Genomic DNA, 23,142 nt, shown 5'->3' with positions numbered 1-23,142 from the left:
ATGCTCTGGTTCCACACTGCCCTACCGCCGTGGTGATACATCGGTGTCTATATTACGTGTTCAGGTGTATCATCTCAATAGTTGCCATAGCAACTGCTGACTTAAGGGACATATTGAAAGTCTAGAGTTGTTACGCATGGACGGCGGGGGTCAGAGAAGTCACCAATTCCTTCTCAGTTATTGCTATGTTTAACTTGTTGCGTGTTGAGACAATCAGTGGGTTTGCACAATACCCATACCAGCCTTGGATTGCGCAATGCCCTACATGCGTCACGTGGCCTTGAATGACGACGTTTCATTCAGTATACATTCCAGGCGGTGAGTGAGAGTACGTGATTGCGTTTGTGAGTGAGTGACTCTGAGTGAGTGGGTGGGTATACGGGTGAGTGAGTGAGAGAGAGAGTACGTACATGCGTGATTGTGTTAGTGAGTGAGTGGATGGGTAGGTCGGTGAGTGAGTGAGTGAGTGAGTACATACGCGTGTGATTGCGTTAGTGGGTGAGTGAGTGTGTAGGTGAGTGAGTGAGAGTGCTTGCCTGCGTGATTGCGTTAGTGAGTGAGTAGGCTTTAATGCCGCTTTGATTAGTATTTCAGTTACGTAACTTCATGCCAGCTGAACGTTGAAAGAAAGCACGACGTAATGAAAACAGTCCTCGCTGTTTACCACTTTCGTGAAACCCATGAGTAAACCTAGGAACGTAATAAGGGCGAACAGTGATTCGATCTTGGTCAGCAGATCTTTAAGGATGTAGCCAACGTTTTCTAGAAATGTACACATGGAGCTGTCCCTGCAGCCGATCTTGTCTACGTTATATCTCATTTAACATATGTTATATTTGGGTACAGATTCTTGTACTTTTGTTGGGTTGATCCCCATCAAATGGTATTGTGTATTCGTTATATATCATTATTTGTAACGATATGTCCCGTGCATGTTAATGTTGTGCACTGCTAATGTTCACGTTACACCATGTTGTAGTTAATGGAGTTGTGTGCTCCATTAATGTCAACGTTTTGTCCATTCCGTGTAAACAATATGTTCCAGCACAGTTAACGTCATATCCCGTTGATGTTATCTCTACGTTCGGTTAATGTTAACGTTATCCTCCATAAATGTTAACGTTCTGCCGTTAATATTTCCGTTATGCCTGTTAATGTTAACGTTATGACTTTCAATGTTAACGTTCTGCCGGTAAATATTTTCCTTACGCCTGTTGTTAACGTTCTGTCGGTAAATATATATTTCCATTATGCCTTTTAATGTTAACGTTCTGTCGGTATATAGTTCCATTATGCCTTTTAATCGTAACGTTCTGCCGGTAAATATTTCCATTATGCCTGTTAATGTTAACGTTCTGCCGGTAAATATTTCCCTTACGCCTGTTGATGTTAACGTTCTGCCGGTAAATATTTCCATTATGCCTGTTAATGTTAACGTTCTGTCGGTAAATATATATTTCCATTATGCCTGTTAATGTTAACGTTCTGTCGGTATATATACTGAGTCAAAAAAGAAACTTCACAAAATGTAATTTGAAAAATAATGAATAATCTTTCTCTGATGATACATCTATGTATCCGAAATGGGATCCCTATCTGTCGACTCTAGAAAAACATTAGCAAAACCCACTCAAACCCATCCATTCGTCGTGCAAATGATGTTAGTGCCAAATCAGGTTTTGCACGTGCAGTCGATCACGTGATCTTCGCATCGAAGTTTTCTTCATATGCACGTGTTTGCATTGGCCTCAAGAATTGAAAAAACACTTTTAAACCTCAGTTCTAACGGTACTTGAAATGCCACGATTGTCAAATGTGCAACGTGAACGTGCCGTCGGGAAGATCAGTTATTGACGTCGCAAGAGCAATGGGATGCAGCCGTCGTACTGTGTATGACTTGCGAGGTCGTCTACAACAAACTGGCACCACTTCTGATTGCCCAAGGTCGGGTCGTCCACGTGTGACGTCACGAGCAGAAGACCGTCAAATCGCCCTACGTCACAGATTTCTGCCGGCTACACGAACCAGGGCTGAGATGTTTAGAGGTCGACTGTCCTCACAGAACATTCGAAATCGGTTGCGGGCTGCCAATCTCCATTCTCGACGTCCATATCGTGGGCCAAGATTGACGCCGTTTCATCAACGTCAACGTCTGCTGTGGGCCCAACGTCACCTGCGATGGACCCAGAGAGACTGGAATCGAGTCGTCTTTAGCGATGAATCCAGGTTTACCCTCAGATTCGCGGACGGCAGGCACAGAGTCTGGAGACGACGTCGTGAACGGTATGCCCAATGTTGTGTACAGGAAGTCGACAGATTCGGGGGCGGAAGTTGCATGGTGTGGGGTGCTTTCTGTGGGAACAACCGTTCCCGACTTCTGGTCATCCGTGGAAACCTCACAGCTGCTGCTTACCGCGACCAGGTGCTCACCCCTGAACTCGTTCCTTTCATGGCGGCTCATGGCCCAGGTCTACAGTTCCAGCATGATAATGCTCGGCCGCATACCGCGATGTTGACACGAAATTTCCTTCAAAACGCTGGAATCAACGTCATGGACTGGCCATCGAGGTCCCCTGACCTTAATCCAATAGAGCACGTTTGGGATGCACTTGGGAGAAGGCTTCGTGGTCATAGGAACCAACCTCAGAATTTGCAGGAACTTGGCGCTGCCTTGCAAGAGCAATGGCGCAGAATCCCCAACCACGTGGTGAATGCGCGGGGCGGCCATACACGATATTGAACAGAGAAATTTCGCATTTTTATTCTTGTGACTTGACATTCTGTATACCCATGTTTTGGAACGGCGGTGTAGCCTAATGGAACTGATTATGGCACTGTCAGTGTATCGAGTACATCACACAGATCTCAGCAATGAAATAATCACAATTTAACCATCTTACCATCTCTTGTTCTTTTATAGTGCCCTGAAGAAAGAATGTGAAGTTTCTTTTTTGACTCAGTATAGTTCCATTATGCCTTTTAATCGTAACATTCTGCCGGTAAATAGTTCCCTTACGCCTGTTAATGTTAACGTTCTGCCGGTAAATATTTCCCTTACGCCTGTTAATGTTAACGTTCTGCCGGTAAATATTTCCATTATGCCTTTTAATGGTAACGTTCTGTCGGTAAATAGTTCCCTTACGCCTGTTAATGGTAACGTTCTGCAGGTAAATAATATTTCCATTATGCCTTTTAATGTTAACGTTCTGCCGGTAAATATTTCCCTTACGCCTGTTAATGTTAACGTTCTGCCGGTAAATATTTCCCTTACGCCTGTTAATGTTAACGTTCTGCCGGTAAATAGTTCCATTATGCCTTTTAATGTTAACGTTCTGCCGGTAAATATTTCCATTATGCCTGTTAATGTTAACGTTCTGTCGGTAAATATTTCCATTATGCCTTTTAATCGTAACGTTCTGCCGGTGAATATTTCCCTTACGCCTGTTAATGTTAACGTTCTGCCGGTAAATATTTCCATTATGCCTTTTAATTGTAACGTTCTGCCGGTAAATATTTCCATTATGTCTGTTAATGTTAACGTTCTGCCGGTAAATAGTTCCATTATGCCTTTTAATGTTAACGTTCTGCCGGTAAATATTTCCATTATGCCTTTTAATGTTAACGTTCTGCCGGTAAATAGTTCCATTATGTCTGTTAATGTGAACGTTCTGCAGGTAAATATTTCCATAATGCCTTTTAATGTTAACGTTCTGCCGGTAAATATTTCCCTTACGCCTGTTAATGTTAACGTTCTGCCGATAAATATTTCCATTATGCCTTTTAATGTTAACGTTCTGCCGGTAAATATTTCCATTATGCCTGTTAATGTTAACGTTCTGCCGGTAAATATTTCCATTATGTCTGTTAATGTTAACGTTCTGCCGGTAAATATTTCCCTTACGCCAGTTAATGTTAACGTTATGTCACGTCAACATTAAAGTGATGCCCCGTTCACACTGAGCATATGCTTTTCTTTATGTTGTCGTTATTGGCCATTCATGTAGACGGTATGTAGTTTAAAGGAGTAGAAGACCATTGGTATGTTCTTGGACACAGATGAAAAGAGCTGACGTACAGGCGAAATTGGTGCAATAAATAAGTGATGTATCTTGGGCTGAAAATCCGAGCCGTATCAATGTCGTGTCAATTCTTACCCTTCTACTATTCAGCAGCAACTCAAAGCGAATTCCGATCTGGGTTACTGAGCTTGCCTTTCCCGAAAAAAAGCAGCGTCGGGTATGTTCGGCCATCCATTAAATGTAACAACGTCACGAGAAATACAAATAGGCCCTGAAATGATCTCGCTGTCAGCAGTCACACCACGCTACTGGGGTTTCTAAGTACCAAACAAACGTGACAAATTGCACAACCTGCAAAAACATGCTGTCAGTTTCCAAAGAAAACGAATCATGCATATTTCCTATATTGAATTAATCAAAGACAATTAACCTATTTTATATCAATTATAAAAAGTGTAGAATTTAATGCATGAATGTATCATGAATACATCAATGATTAAAACAACAGGAATATGTGTACCAGTCCATGTGTTTACACATCTCCACAATACATGATTACACCCACAGCGTAAAACGGATTATAAGATGTTGAGCAAAATACAGTTTGTCTGGTTTCGAGTAGTAATGTAGATGCAAATATCTAATTCACAAGCATAGCCATTTATGGTGTCACATCAGACATAAACAATCCTGAGAGGGCGTCTTGAGTTCAATTCTTTCATATTTCCAATTTTTGTCCAGCCCTGATGTTGTCCTAGCTCCAGTCAGAAATGAATACGTTACTCAAGGCAGTGGTGCATGCATATCGGCCCTTCATGGCAGCTGATTTTCTAGGCCTTCCTCCACCCATCCTTATCCGAACTCAACTTGTTTGCCGATATCGTTCCGTTAGTCGTGATAAAACTCTCTTTATTTATAAATATACTCTCCCAAAAAAGAAACGCATCATGAAAATAGCAATTTCTTGGAGCAATGAATTAAAACGTGATTCATTTTACAAAAGGTTTTGCTCTGTTTATGAGTCCTATGGTGTTTATGTTTTGAAACATCACAACAAAACGCACCATCCGTAAAATACCCGTATTTAACAGCATGATTTTCAATTTCGGCGTGTAGTGTCACAGAATACACATTTCACATGCAATGCACGTGAAAGTTGGGGATCAGATAGTCTCAATGATGGATATAAAAGGTTGATCGCTGTCTGTCGATTATTCTCTGTATTTGGAATATTGTTGACGAACGCAAAATGCCACGTCTAAGTGAAGCCAACCGTCATATCGCCATTGGTTTGCTTGCCAGTCTCAACGTGCAGTTGCCCGACGCATGAATGTTCACCAAAGCACCATTTCACGGCTCTGGGAGAGATATCGCCGGCAGAATTCGGTAGCAGATGCCCCTCGTAGTGGGCGACCTCTAGCGACCACTGCGGCGCAGGATCGCGGCATCCGGGTACATCACCTGCGTCATCGAACAGCTACGGCGACCAGTACCGCTCGACAAATACCCGGATTGAGGAGGTTTTCTGCACAGACCGTCAGGAACAGGTTGAGAGAGGCTGGTTTACGTGCCAGAAGACCTTATTTTGGCCCTGTGCTTCGACAGCAACATCGTCGACATCGAGTTCAATGGTGCACCAACGTTCAGGCCTTGAACCTACCGAATTGGCGTAGAATCTGGTTCAGTGATGAATTCTATTGGAACGACGCGATGGAAGAATGCGGGTGTACAGATGTCGACGTGAACATTTCGCCGACGCTTGCGTTCCCCAGGTGGACACATTCGGCCGGGGAAGTGTTATGATGTGGGGGGGAGATCACCTGCCGTAGGAGAAGTGATTTGGTGATGATCCAGGGCAACCTGACAGCTCAACGGTACTGTGACGAAATCCTACGCCCACACCTCCTTCCAATCATTGATCGCCAGAGGGAGTTGTTTCAAAAGGACAATGCCAGGCCCCACACAGCACGTCACACTAGAGACTTCCTACAGAACCACAACATCAATGTGCACCCCTGGCCCTCAAGATCACCGGACTTAAACCCGATCGAACATCTGTGGGATGCCCTGGACAGACGGGTGCGACGCCGTAACCCTCAGCCCCAGACACTTCAGCAACTCGCACAGGCACTACAGGCAGAGTGGGCTGCGATTGGGCAACACGAGATTCTGAGACTTATTCGTTCGATGCCGAGGCGATGCCGTGCAGTTCTGGATGCCCACGGTGGTCACACGAGGTATTGACTTCAGCGCCACCACACGTCTCCATGTGACACTCAAACTGACTTTCCTCGAGTTGGTGCCAAAGACGGATAAGTCTGCATTCCCAGTGTGCAATTTCGCCATATTTCATTGACTCATAAAGCCTACAAGATGTTTCAAAATAAACATAAAAATACAGTTGAAATTCCTATATGCGTTTCTTTTTTGGGAGAGTATATATCTGGCAAATGAATTCTATATTTGGCCAGCTTCAATCATGCAAGTTGAAAAGAATTTTTCATTTTCCGTCAACATTTGGAGGATTGTTCCTCTTCGGTATCTAGGAATCGTATGGTTGTGACGTTGTTTTCGCATACGTCAGTAATCTGGACACACGACTGTGGGTAGAATGTTTTCTGTGTGCAATGTGCAATATTTGAACGACTTTGTTATCTGGGTTCAGTTGTTGTGCCTTTTGCAATTAACCTCTTACATCTCAATCGTTCGAAGGCAGACAGAGGCAATACAATGACGCCTTGTCTCATCGCCAGTTTGTGTCTTCAGAGCCAGAGCGTGGATGAGCATATCCATAAGTGCTCACATTCAATCCTGGTTGATGTAAGGGATCTCCTACAGTACACTACAGATTAAACAGATATGACATTTCTCCTACAGTACACTACAGATTAAACAGATATGACATTTTTCCTACAGTACACTACAGATTAAACAGATATGACATTTTTCCTACAGTACACTACAGATTAAACAGATATGACATTTCTCCTACAGTACACTACAGATTAAACAGATATGACATTTTTCCTACAGTACACTACAGATTAAACAGATATGACATTTCTCCTACAGTACACTACAGATTAAACAGATATGACATTTCTCCTACAGCACACTACAGATTAAACAGATATGACATTTCTCCTACAGCACACTACAGAATAAACAGATATGACATTTCTCCTACAGCACACTACAGAGTAAACAGATATGACATTTCTCCTACAGTACACTGCAGACGAAACAGATATGACATTTCTCCTACAGCACACTACAGAATAAACAAATATGACATTTCTCCTACAGCACACTACAGATTAAACAGATATGACATTTCTCCTACAGCACACTACAGATTAAACAGATATGACATTTCTCCTACAGTACACTACAGACGAAACAGATATGACATTTCTCCTACAGTACACTACAGATTAAACAGATATGACATTTCTCCTACAGTACACTACAGATTAAACAGATATGACATTTTCAGCACACCTACAGCAGATATGACACTACAGATTAGAAACAGATATGACATTTTTCCTACAGCACACTACAGATTAAACAGATATGACATTTTTCCTACAGCACACTACAGATTAAACAGATATGACATTTTTCCTACAGCACACTACAGATTAAACAGATATGGCATTTCTCCTACAGCACACTACAGATTAAACAGATATGGCATTTCTCCTACAGCACACTACAGATTAAACAGATATGGCATTTCTCCTACAGTACACTACAGATTAAACAGATATCAATACAGTTAGCGCCCTCTATTGTGTGACCACAGATACTTTGCGTGATGAAAGGTCACGTTTCACTGAAGTTGATGATGTTCCCCAGTCGCCCATGTTGGTTCTCATGCGACTGGTATACTATGACCTTTGGGTTTTCTTTATCAACCACTACAGCCGAAATGGTATCAAGTCACACCAGCTACCTTCTACATGTTAGCATACATCCTGGGGGTTTAGGGAAGTTCTGAACGTTTTAGGATATATGACATTTCTTCATGTCTTCAATTTCCTCGACTAGTTGCGGTTTTAATTCCCTTAAATGTATAGATATTGCACTTATCAATGTTTGATGAGTCAACAACTTGCTAATCACTGAATCGGCGTTAAACCCAACTCACTCACTCACTCACTCACTCACTCATGAGATCTATGTTTGCTCATGTCTCAAATTTTGTTTATGAACATGTTTAGTTGTAATCAAATACGATTTGCAGAATTTCACCAAAAACATTTATATAAAGTGCACTTGTTTGCGTTGTCGTAACCCTTGGAATGTCCACAGAATAAGTTCATACATATCCGTGCGATAAGTAGCTTAATTCATCCATCTATACACACAGACACAGACAGACAAACATACAGACAGATTCACACACACACGAAACCACGCACGTACACACACACTCTTACATACATACATGCATGCATGCATGCACGCACGCACGCACGCACTCACATACATACATACGTATATATGTATGAATATAGACTATTGTTCCGCCGGTAGTTTCTATAATCTAACAGTTAATATTACCACAGGGGACAATTGAAAGAAGACAGTAACTGCGTCTTAGGGGCCCTATTTTCACCCCCTACCCAGTAGCACGAAATCCGATATTACCTCAATGTGGAAGGCTTTCAGATAGGGTACGGGTCTTTGTTGTTGGTTTTTGAGGGAGATCAGTGATGGGTAACTTTTTATAACTTTGGTATCAGGTTCTACCCGTCTCCCGGCAATATGTTGCAAGGATGGGTATAAGATTACCCGCACACCCGGACCAGCTCTAAGACAGGCAAGATGATGCGAGCAGCAGTTCTATGTTTGGTGGTGGCTCTAGTGCAGGCAGGGACCGACACCGAAACAGACAAATGCGAGGTAACAAATGGCAGTATGGCCCATTGCATTAAAAGTACATTACAATGTGAAATTTGCTTTTCATGAGGAAATTGCTGTTGAGAAAGGAATCCCGATGCCTTTCTTTGACCACAAGCTACTCTCACAGTCATTTAAAGTCTAGTTGCTAGGGAACATATGTGTCGTCTGAATGCACTGCCCACCTGGTAAACCAAATGCAAGGAAGTACTGGGTCCCGTTTACAAAGCTATCGTAGCGCTACGATTGTCGTACCTCCTATACTTAAACATAGATTAACAGCAGTCGTAGCGCTACGATAGCGTTGTGAAACGGGCCCCTGGTTCCTTTTCTCCAGCGCATTCTGATATTACCGATACATTTTTCAACAGTGTTGATTACCGATACCCTACCTCGTACACAGAATCACTGATTCAAGAACGCGAGTCACAGAATTTAAATACTGAGGCGCATGGAAGATCCTTATATTGAGGGATGGACATCTCTTATCACCTTCTCAGTGGCGGTGATGATACCCGTCATAGACAAATATAACCACAGTATATACCATCGGCACCACCCGTACCCCTGACCGGGTGGGGTACGAGCAAGTAGCAGAGAGAGGGCTTCAACGGTTACAGAGTGACACCCCCCTACCTTTCAATCTTCACTTTCTTTACAAGGATTGTGACCAGTCTAGCGTGTCATTGTATGGTTGGGTGGTTATTTCATGTAAACTTCAGAGTCACAAGTTTGTAATATCAAAGGTAAAATATTCAAAACTGCGGCGTAACCAGGTGGTCATCGCTGATGCTGATGTATATTTTATCTATAAGCACAGATATAGTCATTGTACAATCTGTCCAGTGTATAGACTTGAAAGCAATTGCATGCACTGCCAGCTCACTGGCTGTTCATAAGCGGTTGATTCCATCCCTTCTAGAACAGTGACATGCTGCACCTCTAAAAGCCTTTAGCTCATGAGCTGACGAAGGCGTTTCAGGTCCAACGAGGGAGACTTGGCTACTGAATTTGAATTAATTCATTCCATTGATTCATTCATGCATTTTATACGTTCATGCACATTATATTAGGTTAATGTGACCACGTAAATGATGCGTTCACGTAACTGATCCGTTAACGTTACTGATTCGTTCCTACACCTGATACTTTCATGATTCACCCGTGAAGATCCGGGTTAGAATATTGATCTTCAGTAACCCATGCTTGTCATAAGAGGTGACTAACGGGTCAGGCTCGCTGACTTGGTTGACACATGTCATCGGTTCCCAATTGCGTAGATCGATGCTCATGATGTTGATCACTGGATTGTCTGGTCCATACTCGATTATTTACAGACCGCGCCATATAGCTGGAATATTGCGGCGTAAAACTAAACTCACTCACTCACTTCATGAGTCACTGTTCTGGCCCTTTTGTGTGTAGCAAGACGGTTGTGTTGCCGACAATGACATTGTTTGAACTTTGTTCCCCTTCTACTAGTTGTGACTACCTACCATTGGTAGATCGCAATATTTAAACTGCAATGGTCTCGTGTTTCAGGATAGTCACGACATCTATCCATGGAAGTATAAAGTATACGCCGTGACCGCGTGATTGCAGTACAAGACACGTCGAGGACACACCGCTCAGCTATTGTGTAGCAATCTCAATGTTATTTTGTCCCCTGATTCTCGCGACTTTTAATAGTAATTATCATTAATATACTAATTATCATTACGTCTCGTGCTTTAAGAAATGATGTCATTTGTAAGGGACTGTGTATTGGATACTGAATAATACTTTGTCTCCTCATTAATACATTTAACTACAGTACATCATATACTACTACTACTACTACTACTACTACTACTACTACTACTGCTGCTGCTGCTGCTGCTGCTGCTGCTGCTGCTACTACTACTACTACTACTGCTGCCATTTAGCTGGAATATTGCTGAGTGCGGTGTAAAACAACAAATTACTACTACTACTTTACAAGAACAACAACGACAGCAACTACTGCTACTACTTCTACTACTACTACTACTGCTGCTGCTGCTGCTACTACTACTACTACTACTACTACTATCACACGAGTCGAAGATGTTGGACATAATCTAAGTGTCAATGTTGATGGTGTTGGCGGTTCTGTGTATCAACAAAGTACCATATCAATCCGACATAGGCTCAGTTTTTCAAAGGATGGCTCTATAAAAATATTTGCCAGGGAAACACAACCTGACTTTGTTGCATTCTATTTTAATCTGTAAAACATAGTAATGATAATTTATTCATTGTACATTTTGGATATTGTAGTGACGGTACCAATATTCTTTCCATTACAAAATAGACATTATATTGATTATTCGGTCCCTGAGTGGACTGATATACCGCATCATCATGAACTGGTAAAATAAGCAGAATTTAATGCGGGTAGATATTCAATTTTATCCCTTACAAAGGTATTTTTAAGATAAATTGTCTGATATTGAAATTTATTGCATAAGGCTAATGAAACATTGTAAACACTGTCATATTAACAAGGCTTGTTCCTAATAACAGTCATCTATTTCAGCGGATGACTGGGCAAACTGGGCACACAAGCTCCATAGTCTTGCAGAATGTGGGAAGACCATAGCAGATGATCTCGACACTCTGCGTGGTGAAATAGCGAGTGGAGGTGGTGAGTTTCATGGGTGTTTTCTGGAATAAGTTTTCTCCATGGTGTTCAGTCAGTACAAAAACTCCCCTTGATGAGCCTTTGTATATCAAACCTTGTGTTCAGTGAAAAAATAACTTTCTTCGATATGGCATTGTAGTTTTACACAAGGTGTTCCATCAGAGCGAAATTAACATCAGGTGATGTTGTATCCAGATGTGTCAATATACAACTTGCCTCGTAAGTATTAGATTGGGTGATATTGATATAGAATAGATCTCTACCTCCGTCATTCAGAGTTAGGAATAAAATCAAAATGGATGCCAACAGAGAGATCTGGCATGGTATCTCTAAGTGGTAAAGACAAACTGGTACCACGGGTATACAGGCCACTATTAATAAACGGTGGTACCATATACATTTGCCACCACACTTGTACTCCTGTACAACAAAGTATTGTTAATGACTGCAGTCAGTGTAAGCAGGTACAGCCTGATAAGAACAGAGGTATTTACTTCACAAGCAAGGGTATCGTTTTGCATCTATAGAGTTAGGGAGTTATAACAAAGTATTCACAGTGACAGCAACAAAAGACATTTTAATATGCCATACGAATATTTGTCTAAGATATATTTCGCTTACCGTGCTTCCTTTCTCGGGTGAAAAGCACATACAGTTATTCATTGTCTTTATATATATGTTTCCAATTTAGTATGAGTCAGAAAGGAACTACCTTCACCATACTTTAAACCACGGAGCCAAGATTCGAACAAAGGCCCTGTGTCGCGAAACATTCTTAGCCCAGCTTAGTCATATAAGTGTAAGATGCCAATGTACGAGCAGTGGGAGTAGCGCCAAAACCACAGGTTCCACTCTCCACTGGTTACAGTATCCCACGTCTAATGCTATAGATGGCACACCTATCATTGACTTAAACAAGTACTGTTTATTTCTGTATATCAATGCTATGTTCCTCTCAACAGATTGGGACCGAACCAGGGAGAGACTAGATGAGATTGTTGAGAAGACTTCTAAGGTAATATTCCACGGACGCCTGCTGTATGGACCGTTGCTCACAATGCCGGGTAAGTCTAAACATCCTTAGTCGGTGACTTTTGTGTTGTTTCATTAACTATTTCAAAAGTGTCAGAGAACGTGACAACTCGGCAATTTTGGCATGTGTTCGCAATAGACCGGAGGTTAGCATTAAAATGAGCCTATTTGCAACATACCAAAAATTAGGGTTAGAAAATTACATTAAAGACCGAAAGTTGGCAGCGGACAATGCCACTTGATCAGGCAATTTGAACGAGAGAGCCATGAAATCCACACGAGGTGAAAACAGATAAGAAATACACTGTTAATCACTGTTTATGCGTTTGTTAAGATATTAAATCAAATCAACGTTGGACAAACTCTTTTAACTCAGTGTATATCAGGAAATCCACAGCAGTATATTTGTTGTGTTTGCAGTTCGCTTCCGCTATACGTATTGTGGAGAACTGGCCAAGCTTTCTGAGGAAAAAGGTAAGCTTCCGACACAATCATTCCGAATATGTTCTTTTCGCCCTTACACTATGTCTGCATTGCGGAGCGTGTGTGGCAATGGTTGAAAGGAGGCTGCTTGCAAGTTACGTACAGTTAATGTAGTATCATTTTATAAGGAAGTGCCATTATCAGGCTGAAATCTACAAAACCAGTATTCAATAAACCATTGCGAGCTGACTCTAGGCGAACTGAGCAAGCTGTCCACCTGTCATGCGTAGAGTTGGTTATAGTGTGCATCACTAACCATGGATGGGTTTCTGTCACTTAGGACCTATTCGATTATACTAAACCGGCTTTGGTTTCGGGAAAACCATGCACTCCATTATGTCGAAACCTAAAACTGGTTTCTGAAACTTCGAAACCATCTCCGAGGCAGATTTCGCAGTTTCGGTTTCGCGTTCTCTCACAACAAACATGGCGGAAACGAAAGCGCTAAGTTCAGCTGATCTTGGTGGCAAAATAGAGCAGCAGTTCCTATTACCAACATAATGATAAAAATCAACTGACAATTTGGAAAATATTATCTAAAACCCCAGTCTATTGAACATGACTATTTTATGAAACTTGTATATATATAATTACTTGTAACAGTATTATAATATATACGCAAATATTTACCTCCAGTTTATTATTTGTTAATCACTGATAAAATGGAAATATAAATATTACCTTCGGCAATGCTGTCGTTCAATTCGTTCCACATATACAGTAACTGAGACATTTTTCTGGTATCCATTTTGAAACCGGATGGTGAAACCATCCACCCATTTCTACAACTAGAAACTAGTTTCACTTTGAAACCATGTAACCGAAACTAGACACTCGTTTATAACAGGAGAAACCAGTTCCAGAAACCAAAACAAGTTTCGCAATAATCGAACAGGCCCTAAGGTCATCAATTAAATCTCTCACTAAATCCTCCATTCGGAGTTTCCGGACAAACCAAGACAAATAACTAACATGGTCTATTTGGAGTTTCAGCATAAACGAAGACAAATAACTAACATGGTCCATCGGGAGTTTCATCATAAACGAAGACAAATACAAACATGGTCCATCTGGAGTTTCATCATAACCCAAGACAAATAACTAACATGGTCCATCGGGAGTTTCATCATAACCCAAGACAAATAACTAACATGGTCCATCTGGAGTTTCAGCATAAACCAAGACAAATAACTAACATGGTCCATCAGGAGTTTCAGCATAACCCAAGGCAAATACTAACATGGTCCATCTGGAGTTTCATCATAAACCAAGACAAATAAGTAACATGGTCCATCTGAAGGTTCAGCACAAACCAAGGCAAATACTAACATGGTCCATCTGGAGTTTCATCATAAACCAAGACAAATAACTAACATGGTCCATCTGGAGTTTCAGCATAAACGAAGACAAATACTAACATGGTCCATCCTGAGTTTCAGCATAAACCAAGACAAATACTAACATGGTCCATCTGGAGTTTCAGCATAAACCAAGGCAAATACTAACATGGTCCATCTGGAGTTTCAGCATAAACCAAGGCAAATACTAACATGGGTCATCTGGAGTTTCAGCATAAACAAGGCAAATACAAGACAAATCAACTAACATGGTCCATCTGGAGTTTCATCATAAACCAAGACAAATAACTAACATGGTCCATGGAGTTTCATCATAACCCAAGACAAATAACTAACATGGTCCATCTGGAGGCATAAACCAAGACAAATAACTAACATGGTCCATCTGGAGTTTCAGCATAACCCAAGACAAATAACTAACATGGTCCATCTGAGTTTCATCATAAACCAAGACAAATAACTAACATGGTCCATCTGGAGTTTCAGCATAAACCAAGGCAAATAACTAACATGGGTCATCAGGAGTTTCATCACTAACATGGTCCAAGACAAATAACTAACATGGTCCATCTGGAGTTTCAGCATAAACCAAGACAAATAACTAACATGGTCCATCTGGAGTTTCATCATAACCCAAGACAAATAACTAACATGGTCCATCTGGAGTTTCATCATAACCCAAGACAAATAACTAACATGGTCCATCTGTAGTTTCAGCATAAACCAAGGCAAATACTGACATGGTCCAACTGGAGTTTCAGCATAAACCAAGACAAATACTAACATGGTCCATCTGGAGTTTCAGCATAAACCAAGACAAATACTAACATGGTCCATCTGGAGTTTCAGCATAAACCAAGACAAATAACTAACATGGGTCATCTGGAGTTTCATCATAAACCAAGACAAATAACTAACATGGTCCATCTGGAGTTTCAGCATAAACGAAGACAAATACTAACATGGTCCATCTGGAGTTTCATCATAACCCAAGACAAATACTAACATGGGTCATCTGGAGTTTCAGCATAAACCAAGACAAATAACTAACATGGTCCATCTGGAGTTTCAGCATAAACCAAGGCAAATACTAACATCGGTGATCTGGAGTTTCAGCATAAACCAAGGCAAATACTAACATCGGTCATCTGGAGTTTCAGCATAAACCAAGGCAAATACTAACATGGTCCATCCTGAGTTTCAGCATAAACCAAGACAAATAACTAACATGGTCCATCTGGAGTTTCAGCATAAACCAAGACAAATAACTAACATGGTCCATCTGGAGTTTCAGCATAAACCAAGACAAATACTAACATGGTCCATCCTGAGTTTCAGCATAAACCAAGACAAATACTAACATGGTCCATCTGGAGTTTCAGCATAAACCAAGACATACTATTTACACCCCTCAATGTGTCGTTTAGATCCATTGCTTGCATTCATTTGAGTAATAGTTTCCATGTACTACTCAGGAGTACGCGGCTTATGGAACCTCGATTCTGGAAGATGGTATATAGGGACATTGAGTAAATCATAGCTTGGATAGGTTCAGAATGGAAGATGGTATATAGGGACATTGAGTAAATCATAGCTTGGATAGGTTCAGAATGGAAGATGGTATATAGGGACATTGAGTAAATCATAGCTTGGATAGGTTCAGAATGGAAGATGGTATATAGGGACATTGAGTAAATCAGCTTGGATAGCTTGGATGGAAGAGGTTCAGGAATGAGAAGATGGTATAGATGGGGACATTGAGTAAATCATAGCTTGGATAGGTTCAGAATGGAAGATGGTATATAGGGACATTGAGTAAATCATAGCTTGGATAGGTTCAAAATGGAAGATGGTATATAGGGACATTGAGTAAATCATAGCTTGGATAGGTTCAGAATGGAAGATAAAGTCATTTTGATCTTGGCTCTAGATTCTCAGTATGTGTGTAAAGTGTGTTCCAGTATCAATAAAAACACCAGGCAAACTGCCAGAGACACATAATGGAGAATCTCAAGAAAGGAAACGAATGGGGTATATGATGTAGAGTTGCATTACGTTTATAAACAACTCATTAGGTTACAACAACAACAAAATTATGAAAAAGAGTTGGAATAATGGAGTTATTCTTTCATCAAATCTTTCTCAGGTTCAGAGGCAACCGTAGCAGAGCGCCATACTGCAATCCTAGCTGACGCCGACTGTTTCTCTTTTTTCGTGAAAGGGGCCTTCACCTTAAAATGGTTGGATCGTAAGTAGTAGTCAGTGTGGACAAGTGCGGACACTTACAAAATACGTCATGTGAATATCGCAGATGTTAGTGATCTCTGTTGCTGCAACTGAACGTAGCATTTCTGTTCTAGTAGCATAAGTGGCGGATAATGTAAACTTTGATTAAGAAGCTTACTCCCATTATCATCCCGTTACCATGGCGACATCACACTAACAGTGCAATGATAACCTGCAGATAACCTATTACCATGGCACAAGACGTTCTCTTCGTATAAATATTACTTTTTCACAAATCAAATTGAGTATGCCCCCGTTGGATGTATGACATGCACCTTTAGTATCGACTTGTTTGCTATATGACATACAATTTCAAAATGCCCTTGCAGACTATTTGTTGTGTTTTGTGCAGCGAAATACGACAAGAGCCAGCATAACCGGTTGTTTATGGTTGCTGTGAGGTATCTCGTGAGACTTATGCATAAAGGCCATGAGTTCCACAGGGTCCTGTCCGGGCTCACGGGCGGAACGGGCGGAATGGTTCGGAAGTCTACAGACACTGGCGACCACACCGATGCGGTTTCGGGTGAGTAGACTAAAGGAAGTGGCGGTCTCTACAATGTATGTAAGTTCGTGATGACCCTCTCCTTACAATAGTCAGTGAGTTTAGTTTTACGCCGCACTCAGCAATATTCCAGCTATATGGCGGCGGTCTCTAAATAATCGAGTCTGGACCAGACGAGCATCGATCTGCGCAATTGGGAACCGATGACATGTGTCAACCAAGTCTGCAAGCCTGACCACTCTATCCCGTTAGTCGCCTCTTACGACAAGCATGGGCTACTGTGTATGAAATATGGCCCGTCCGACCGCCCGAGACGGGCTAGATTTCTGACGGACGGTCTAGATTTACAGCTAGCCAGTCCGATGGTCTGGTAAAACTTTTAGGTGTTCCATACATCTGAGTAATTTGACCATATCTTGCTTGGTGTCTGGTCTGGTTAAATCCATGTTGGGCTGGTAACATTTTCAAGTTAGCAGTCCTGATGTCTGGCTGGGTTTTTGGTTTATTTCATACACAGCTGAAGGCACATTCTAACCCGGAACTTCACGGGTCCTTACAATAGAAATAAGATACGAGGGCTATTTTGAATATGACGTTGTTTTAAAAAAATATCCTAGGGAATCTTCCCTATTCAATTACGTATTGTCGATATATGTCCGTATCAGTATGCTCGTTATTGAAGATTGCTCGTTTCTTTTCAGTCGACTTGAAAAACAACATTCTTGAGAGACTGATCAAAGCGCTGAAGTCCAAACCCTGAACCTATCTGCATAATTCTACTAGCTTTTAGCGTAGATCACATCATTACACCTGACTATTGTGTTTTCTCTGTCTTTCTACAAAGCTTATCAATCATAAGGGGTAGCCTAGTGGTCAAAGCGTTCGCTCGTCACGCCGAAGACCCGGGTTCGATTCCCCACATGGGTACAACGCGTGAAGCCCATTTCTGGTGTCCCCCACCGTGATATTGCTGGAATATTGATAAAAGCGGTGTGTAACCGGGCTCAGTCAGTCAGTGGTAGACTTTCATAAACACAGTGAAGAATCATACGGTGAAGGATCAGCTTCCTTTCAAGTTTCAAGATAACAAGTCGTGTTAAACGTTTGCATGCGGGATTTCAATACCTCAACCATTAAAAACACAATACTGTCGATCTGTGGTGGCTTACAAGTGTCCACTCTTTCAAGTGTGACTTTACTTCCTTACATACATTTTCTAAAATACTTTTCTATGTAGTACCCTGTATGTATGTAAAACTGCTTGATGTTCGTAGACTTTTCCCTGTAATGAAGCAGGAATAAATTACCTTAGACATATTGAGACATCTATGTTTTTTATGTACAGATCCAATGACTCTCTTTCAATAGTAACGTTTTGTTATCCGGTCCCAGAAGGGCTGTTGGTACCATATCAGGTACCAGGGTTATAAACAGACCCGAGCAACGACCTCTGTCACTGGTGGTACCATGTCAGGTACCAGGATTATAAACAGACCCGAGCACCGACCTGTGTCACTGGTGGTACCATGTCAGGTACCAGGGTAATAAACAGACCCGAGCAACGACCTCTGTCACTGGTGGTACCATGTCAGGTACCAGGATTATAAACAGACCCGAGCACCGACCTGTGTCACTGGTGGTACCATGTCAGGTACCAGGGTAATAAACAGACCCGAGCACCGATTTCTGTCACTGGTGGTACCATGTCAGGTACCAGGGTTATAAACAGACCCGAGCACCGACCTCTGTCACTGGTGGTACCATGTCAGGTACCAGGGTTATAAACAGACCCGAGCACCGACCTCTGTCACTGGTGGTACCATGTCAGGTACCAGGGTTATAAACAGACCCGAGCAACGACCTGTGTCACGGGTAATTGCATGTCAGGTACCAGGGGTAAAAACAGACCCGACCTCTGACCTCGGGCTCTAAACAATACACAAGAAGTTGTCATCCATAAAGTTGTATGTGTTATTTTTGAGTGCGTGCCAGACCGAGAAGTTCGGTCAACTCCACACCCGCCTCACAGTCTAGACACCGGACTGGAGACCCGCCCCCTCTGTAGCTGCAGGGTCGTACACAGACCTGCCCCCTCTGTAGCTGCAGGGTCGTACACAGACCTGCTCCCCTCTGTTGCTGCAGGGTCGTACACAGACCCGCCCCCCTCTGTAGCTGCAGGGTCGTACACAGACCTGCCCCCCTCTGTAGCTGCAGGGTCGTACACAGACCTGCCCCCCTCTGTAGCTGCAGGGTCGTACACAGACCTGCTCCCCTCTGTTGCTGCAGGGTCGTACACAGACCCGCCCCTCTGTAGCTGCAGGCCCCTCTGTAGCTGCAGGGTCTACACAGACCTGCCCCCTCTGTAGCTGCAGGGGTCGTACACAGACCTGCCCCCTCTGTTGCTGCAGGGGTCGTACACAGACCTGCCCCCCTCTGTTGCTGCAGGGTCGTACACAGACCTGCCCCTGTAGCTGCAGGGTCGTACACAGACCTGCCCCCCACTGCATAGCTGCAGGGTCATATACAGACCTGCTCCCCTCTGTTGCTGCAGGGTCGCCCACAGGCAGCTCTGTCGCTATGGATGACAGTTAGGAACACCGCCCGGCCCTCCAACACCACCCACAGCATATATCAGGTGTTCATTGTTCTTCTCCCTTTAGTTTTAGCTTTGTAACCTGGAATATTGAAGGATTATTGTCGAAAATTGATAATGTTGATTTTATCTCCTACATTAAAGAGTTTGAAATGATTTCTTTTGTGGAAACATTTGTAGACAAATTGATACCCATACCTCAGCTCTCAGCCTATAACATGTATATGTCAAAAGCTCGTAGGCTAGCTAAGGCTGGAAGGTTATCTGGTGGAGTGATTGTCTTAATAAAACACACTCTGTCGTACAGTAGCCAACAGATAACAGCTGATATGGATAATGATCTCTCTCGTACAGATGTTAGTACCTCAAACATTGAACCAGACATGTGGATGAACCATTTTAAGAATGTGTTTAATAGTATGGGTACCCAGTTTAATGTAGATTTTAAGGCGTATGGTGATAAACCGTTAGATGAAATTGATAAATGTATTCTTGAATCACCAATTACTGATGTAGAAATCCATGATGCCATCACCCATATAAAGATCATGTTGTTGCCGAAATGTTGAAACGTTCTGAAACGCTCATTACTCAATTTTTAAGAAATTTATTTAATCGAATGTTTCATTCAACCTTATTTCCTGAGCAGTGGACTAAGACAATTATCATCCCCTTACATAAGAAAGGCAATAGGGATAATCCAAATAATTACAGGGGAATTTCACTTCTTTGTACATTAAGAACAATATATGCATGTATACTAAAAAATAGATTGACTAACTGGGTTACTATACGTGATAAACTTACAGAAACCCAAGCTGGATTTCGACATGGGTATTCTGCTATGGACCATATATTTACTTTATATGCTTTAATACAAAAATGTTTATTGAAGAAGAAAAAGAAGTTTTATGTAGCCTTTATAGATTTTCGGAAGGCGTTTGACTCCATTGACCGTAATAAACTTTGGGAATATTTATATTCATCTGGATTAAGTGGAAAGATGTTAAGAGCACTTCAGAGTATCTATAGATCTGTAAAATCTTGTGTTAGAAGTAATAATAATATGTTCACTGATTTTTTTTAATGTCCAATCGGTTTGCGGCAAGGTTGTATTTTAAGTCCGCTTTTATTTTCTTTCTTCATAAATGAACTTTCTTTAGAAATTGCTAATAATGGAAAATATGGCGTTCAGCTCTTCCCTGATATGATCGAGATATTGTTATTATTATTTGCTGATGATGTGATTTTAGTCTCCGATGTAATATCTGGTCTTCAAAGACAACTTAATATTTTAGAACAATATGCAGATACGTGGGGTCTAACAGTAAATTTTAAGAAAACAAATATTGTAGCTGTTAGAAGAAGTGGGCGCCTGTCGAAGCACAAAAAATGGTTTTATAAAGGAAATAATGTTATAACAGTAGATTAGTATAGATATCTAGGTATTCTCTTTGCGTCCTCATGTAAATTTAATAAATGTATACAAGATTTGTCATATAGGGGTAAAAGGTCTTTATTGGAAGTTATTCATCACCTGTATAAAGTAGATTTTGTCGACTATTCCGTTTTCTTTAAGATATTTGATACGCAAATCCAACCAATTATTTTATATGGTGCTGAAGTTTGGGGTTATAATAATTTCTATATTAAAATTGAAAATGTCCATCCACTCACTGCATGTATACGGTGAAAGATATCCACTTTTAAACGTAAAATATTGGTTAAAACTTGTATCCACAGACTTATGACCAAATGATATACAACTTATATTTCTTATGTTTGTAATCTTCTATTTTCACATGGTTTTGGTATGTTGGGTTGAAGGTGTTGGATATTTCATTTTTCCCAGATATGTATTTACACATGGAATGGTATTATACATAAAGTTCTCGATACAGTGTACATAGACAATATAAAAGCCTTGAACCAGAAAAGTACCTCTCTATTAACAAGTAGAAAACAACGAAATATAATGCTAAGACAAATTTAGACAGCTAATGAATTCAAAGTGTAGTGATGTATTAAATAATTTATGCCAATATGTTTGTCAAAGCTTAATCTCAAGAGAACAAAATGTTGGAAATATGTAACATATATAAAACATCCATGTATACTGTACATTGTATGTAATTAATGCTCGATATAAACGTACTATGTGTATATGGGCCAATGGCCTTCATACAAATAAACAACTTGAGTAATCATTCATGTGTATTTCTCAGGTTAGCATTCCAATGTTATATCAAGATTACTCTGAAGTTGTGGGAGAGAAAGACAAACAAAGAGATGGTCACCCCTAACTCCCGATCTTAATACACCCGCTGTTGTTCCTCTTGGGTCAGTAAAAACAGGGACACCTCAAAATAGGACATCCGACTAGAATACCTCACAGGTTCACGCCTCACGAGAAGTATGTAGGCCGTCCCTGACAACGATGTCTATGGATCACTGACTAGGCTAAGACCTGGATAAATACAACTGGGGTGAAACTTCAGTATGACAAGTTTCCACTGAGTCATTCAGCGTTGAGACACTACACCTGTAAGGAGTTGTTTCCCTTTGTTTTAAGCAATCCCCAATTCGAAACACATAAACACATTTACTAGCTTATTGGCTGTTTGTAAGGGAATATCAGGTTCGGCATTGAATCAGTCCATGTGACCGTGTGTGGGTCCAGGTCTCACTCGCTGTACCGACAGCTGCACTGCTAAAGTGGGCACCGCCACTGACAATAAAATCAATTTAATACATGTGTCAAGAGTGAGTGAGTGAGTGAGTGAGTTTAGTTTTACGCCGCACTCAGCAATAATCCAGCTATATGGCGGCGGTCTGTAAATAATCGAGTCAATAACCAGACAATCCAGTGATCAACAGCATGAACATCGATCTCCGCAATTAGGAACCGAAGACATGTGTCAACCAAGTCAGCGAGCCTGACATGTGTCAAGGCCGCCATATAGCTGGCATGTTGGCCTAGTGCGGCGTCAAACTGTAGTGATCAGATGTAGTGTTCATCTGTAGTATTCAGTTGTATTGATCAACTGTTTTAAAAACCTGTATTCTTAATGAACATCCCGGTGATAAGCTCACGGGACCATGATCACGTTAGTTAGATGTTTGAAATACTCTGAGGTGGGACGGGAAGTGCGTCTTTCAGCAAACTCTAAATAACAAAACATGGTTCAATAGAAAACAAAAGTTAAGGGCCGCAATCTACATACATATAAACTATTTTGTTGAAACGACGTGCCAGGACAGACTTCAAATCTTTAAGACGCTATAAGCCGTTGTGG

General features: G+C 41.3%; 1 protein-coding gene across 1 annotated transcript; it reads left to right on the top strand.

Moving 5' to 3' along the window:
• The first annotated feature begins 8,814 nt into the window (after positions 1-8,814).
• LOC124277935 lies at positions 8,815-18,195 on the top strand. The gene is made up of 8 exons (XM_046713654.1): positions 8,815-8,930; positions 10,470-10,488; positions 11,482-11,592; positions 12,552-12,653; positions 13,042-13,095; positions 16,609-16,710; positions 17,101-17,274; positions 17,955-18,195. Exons 1-8 carry the CDS (start codon positions 8,853-8,855, stop codon positions 18,011-18,013), a joined length of 699 nt encoding a protein of 232 aa, XP_046569610.1. The 5' UTR covers positions 8,815-8,852; the 3' UTR covers positions 18,014-18,195.
• Positions 18,196-23,142: the final 4,947 nt, after the last annotated feature.

The sequence above is a fragment of the Haliotis rubra genome, unplaced genomic scaffold (genome assembly GCF_003918875.1).
Source record: "Haliotis rubra isolate DU_JTF1 unplaced genomic scaffold, ASM391887v1 Scf23, whole genome shotgun sequence".
NCBI classification, from domain to species: domain Eukaryota; kingdom Metazoa; phylum Mollusca; class Gastropoda; order Lepetellida; family Haliotidae; genus Haliotis; species Haliotis rubra.
The sequence above is the reverse complement of the archived record's forward strand: the minus strand, read 5'-3'. Positions and strand labels throughout refer to the sequence as shown.

What these genes read in the sequence shown, in the direction of transcription:
- LOC124277935 (XM_046713654.1), top strand. Translation starts at nt 8,853, where the DNA reads ATGATGCGAGCAGCAGTTCTATGTTTGGTGGTGGCTCTAGTGCAGGCA. An exon ending in CAAGCTTTCTGAGGAAAAAG is followed by an intron (nt 13,096 to 16,608) that starts GTAAGCTTCCGA and finishes AATCTTTCTCAG; the next exon opens with GTTCAGAGGCAACCGTAGCA. An exon ending in CACCTTAAAATGGTTGGATC is followed by an intron (nt 16,711 to 17,100) that starts GTAAGTAGTAGT and finishes TGTTTTGTGCAG; the next exon opens with CGAAATACGACAAGAGCCAG.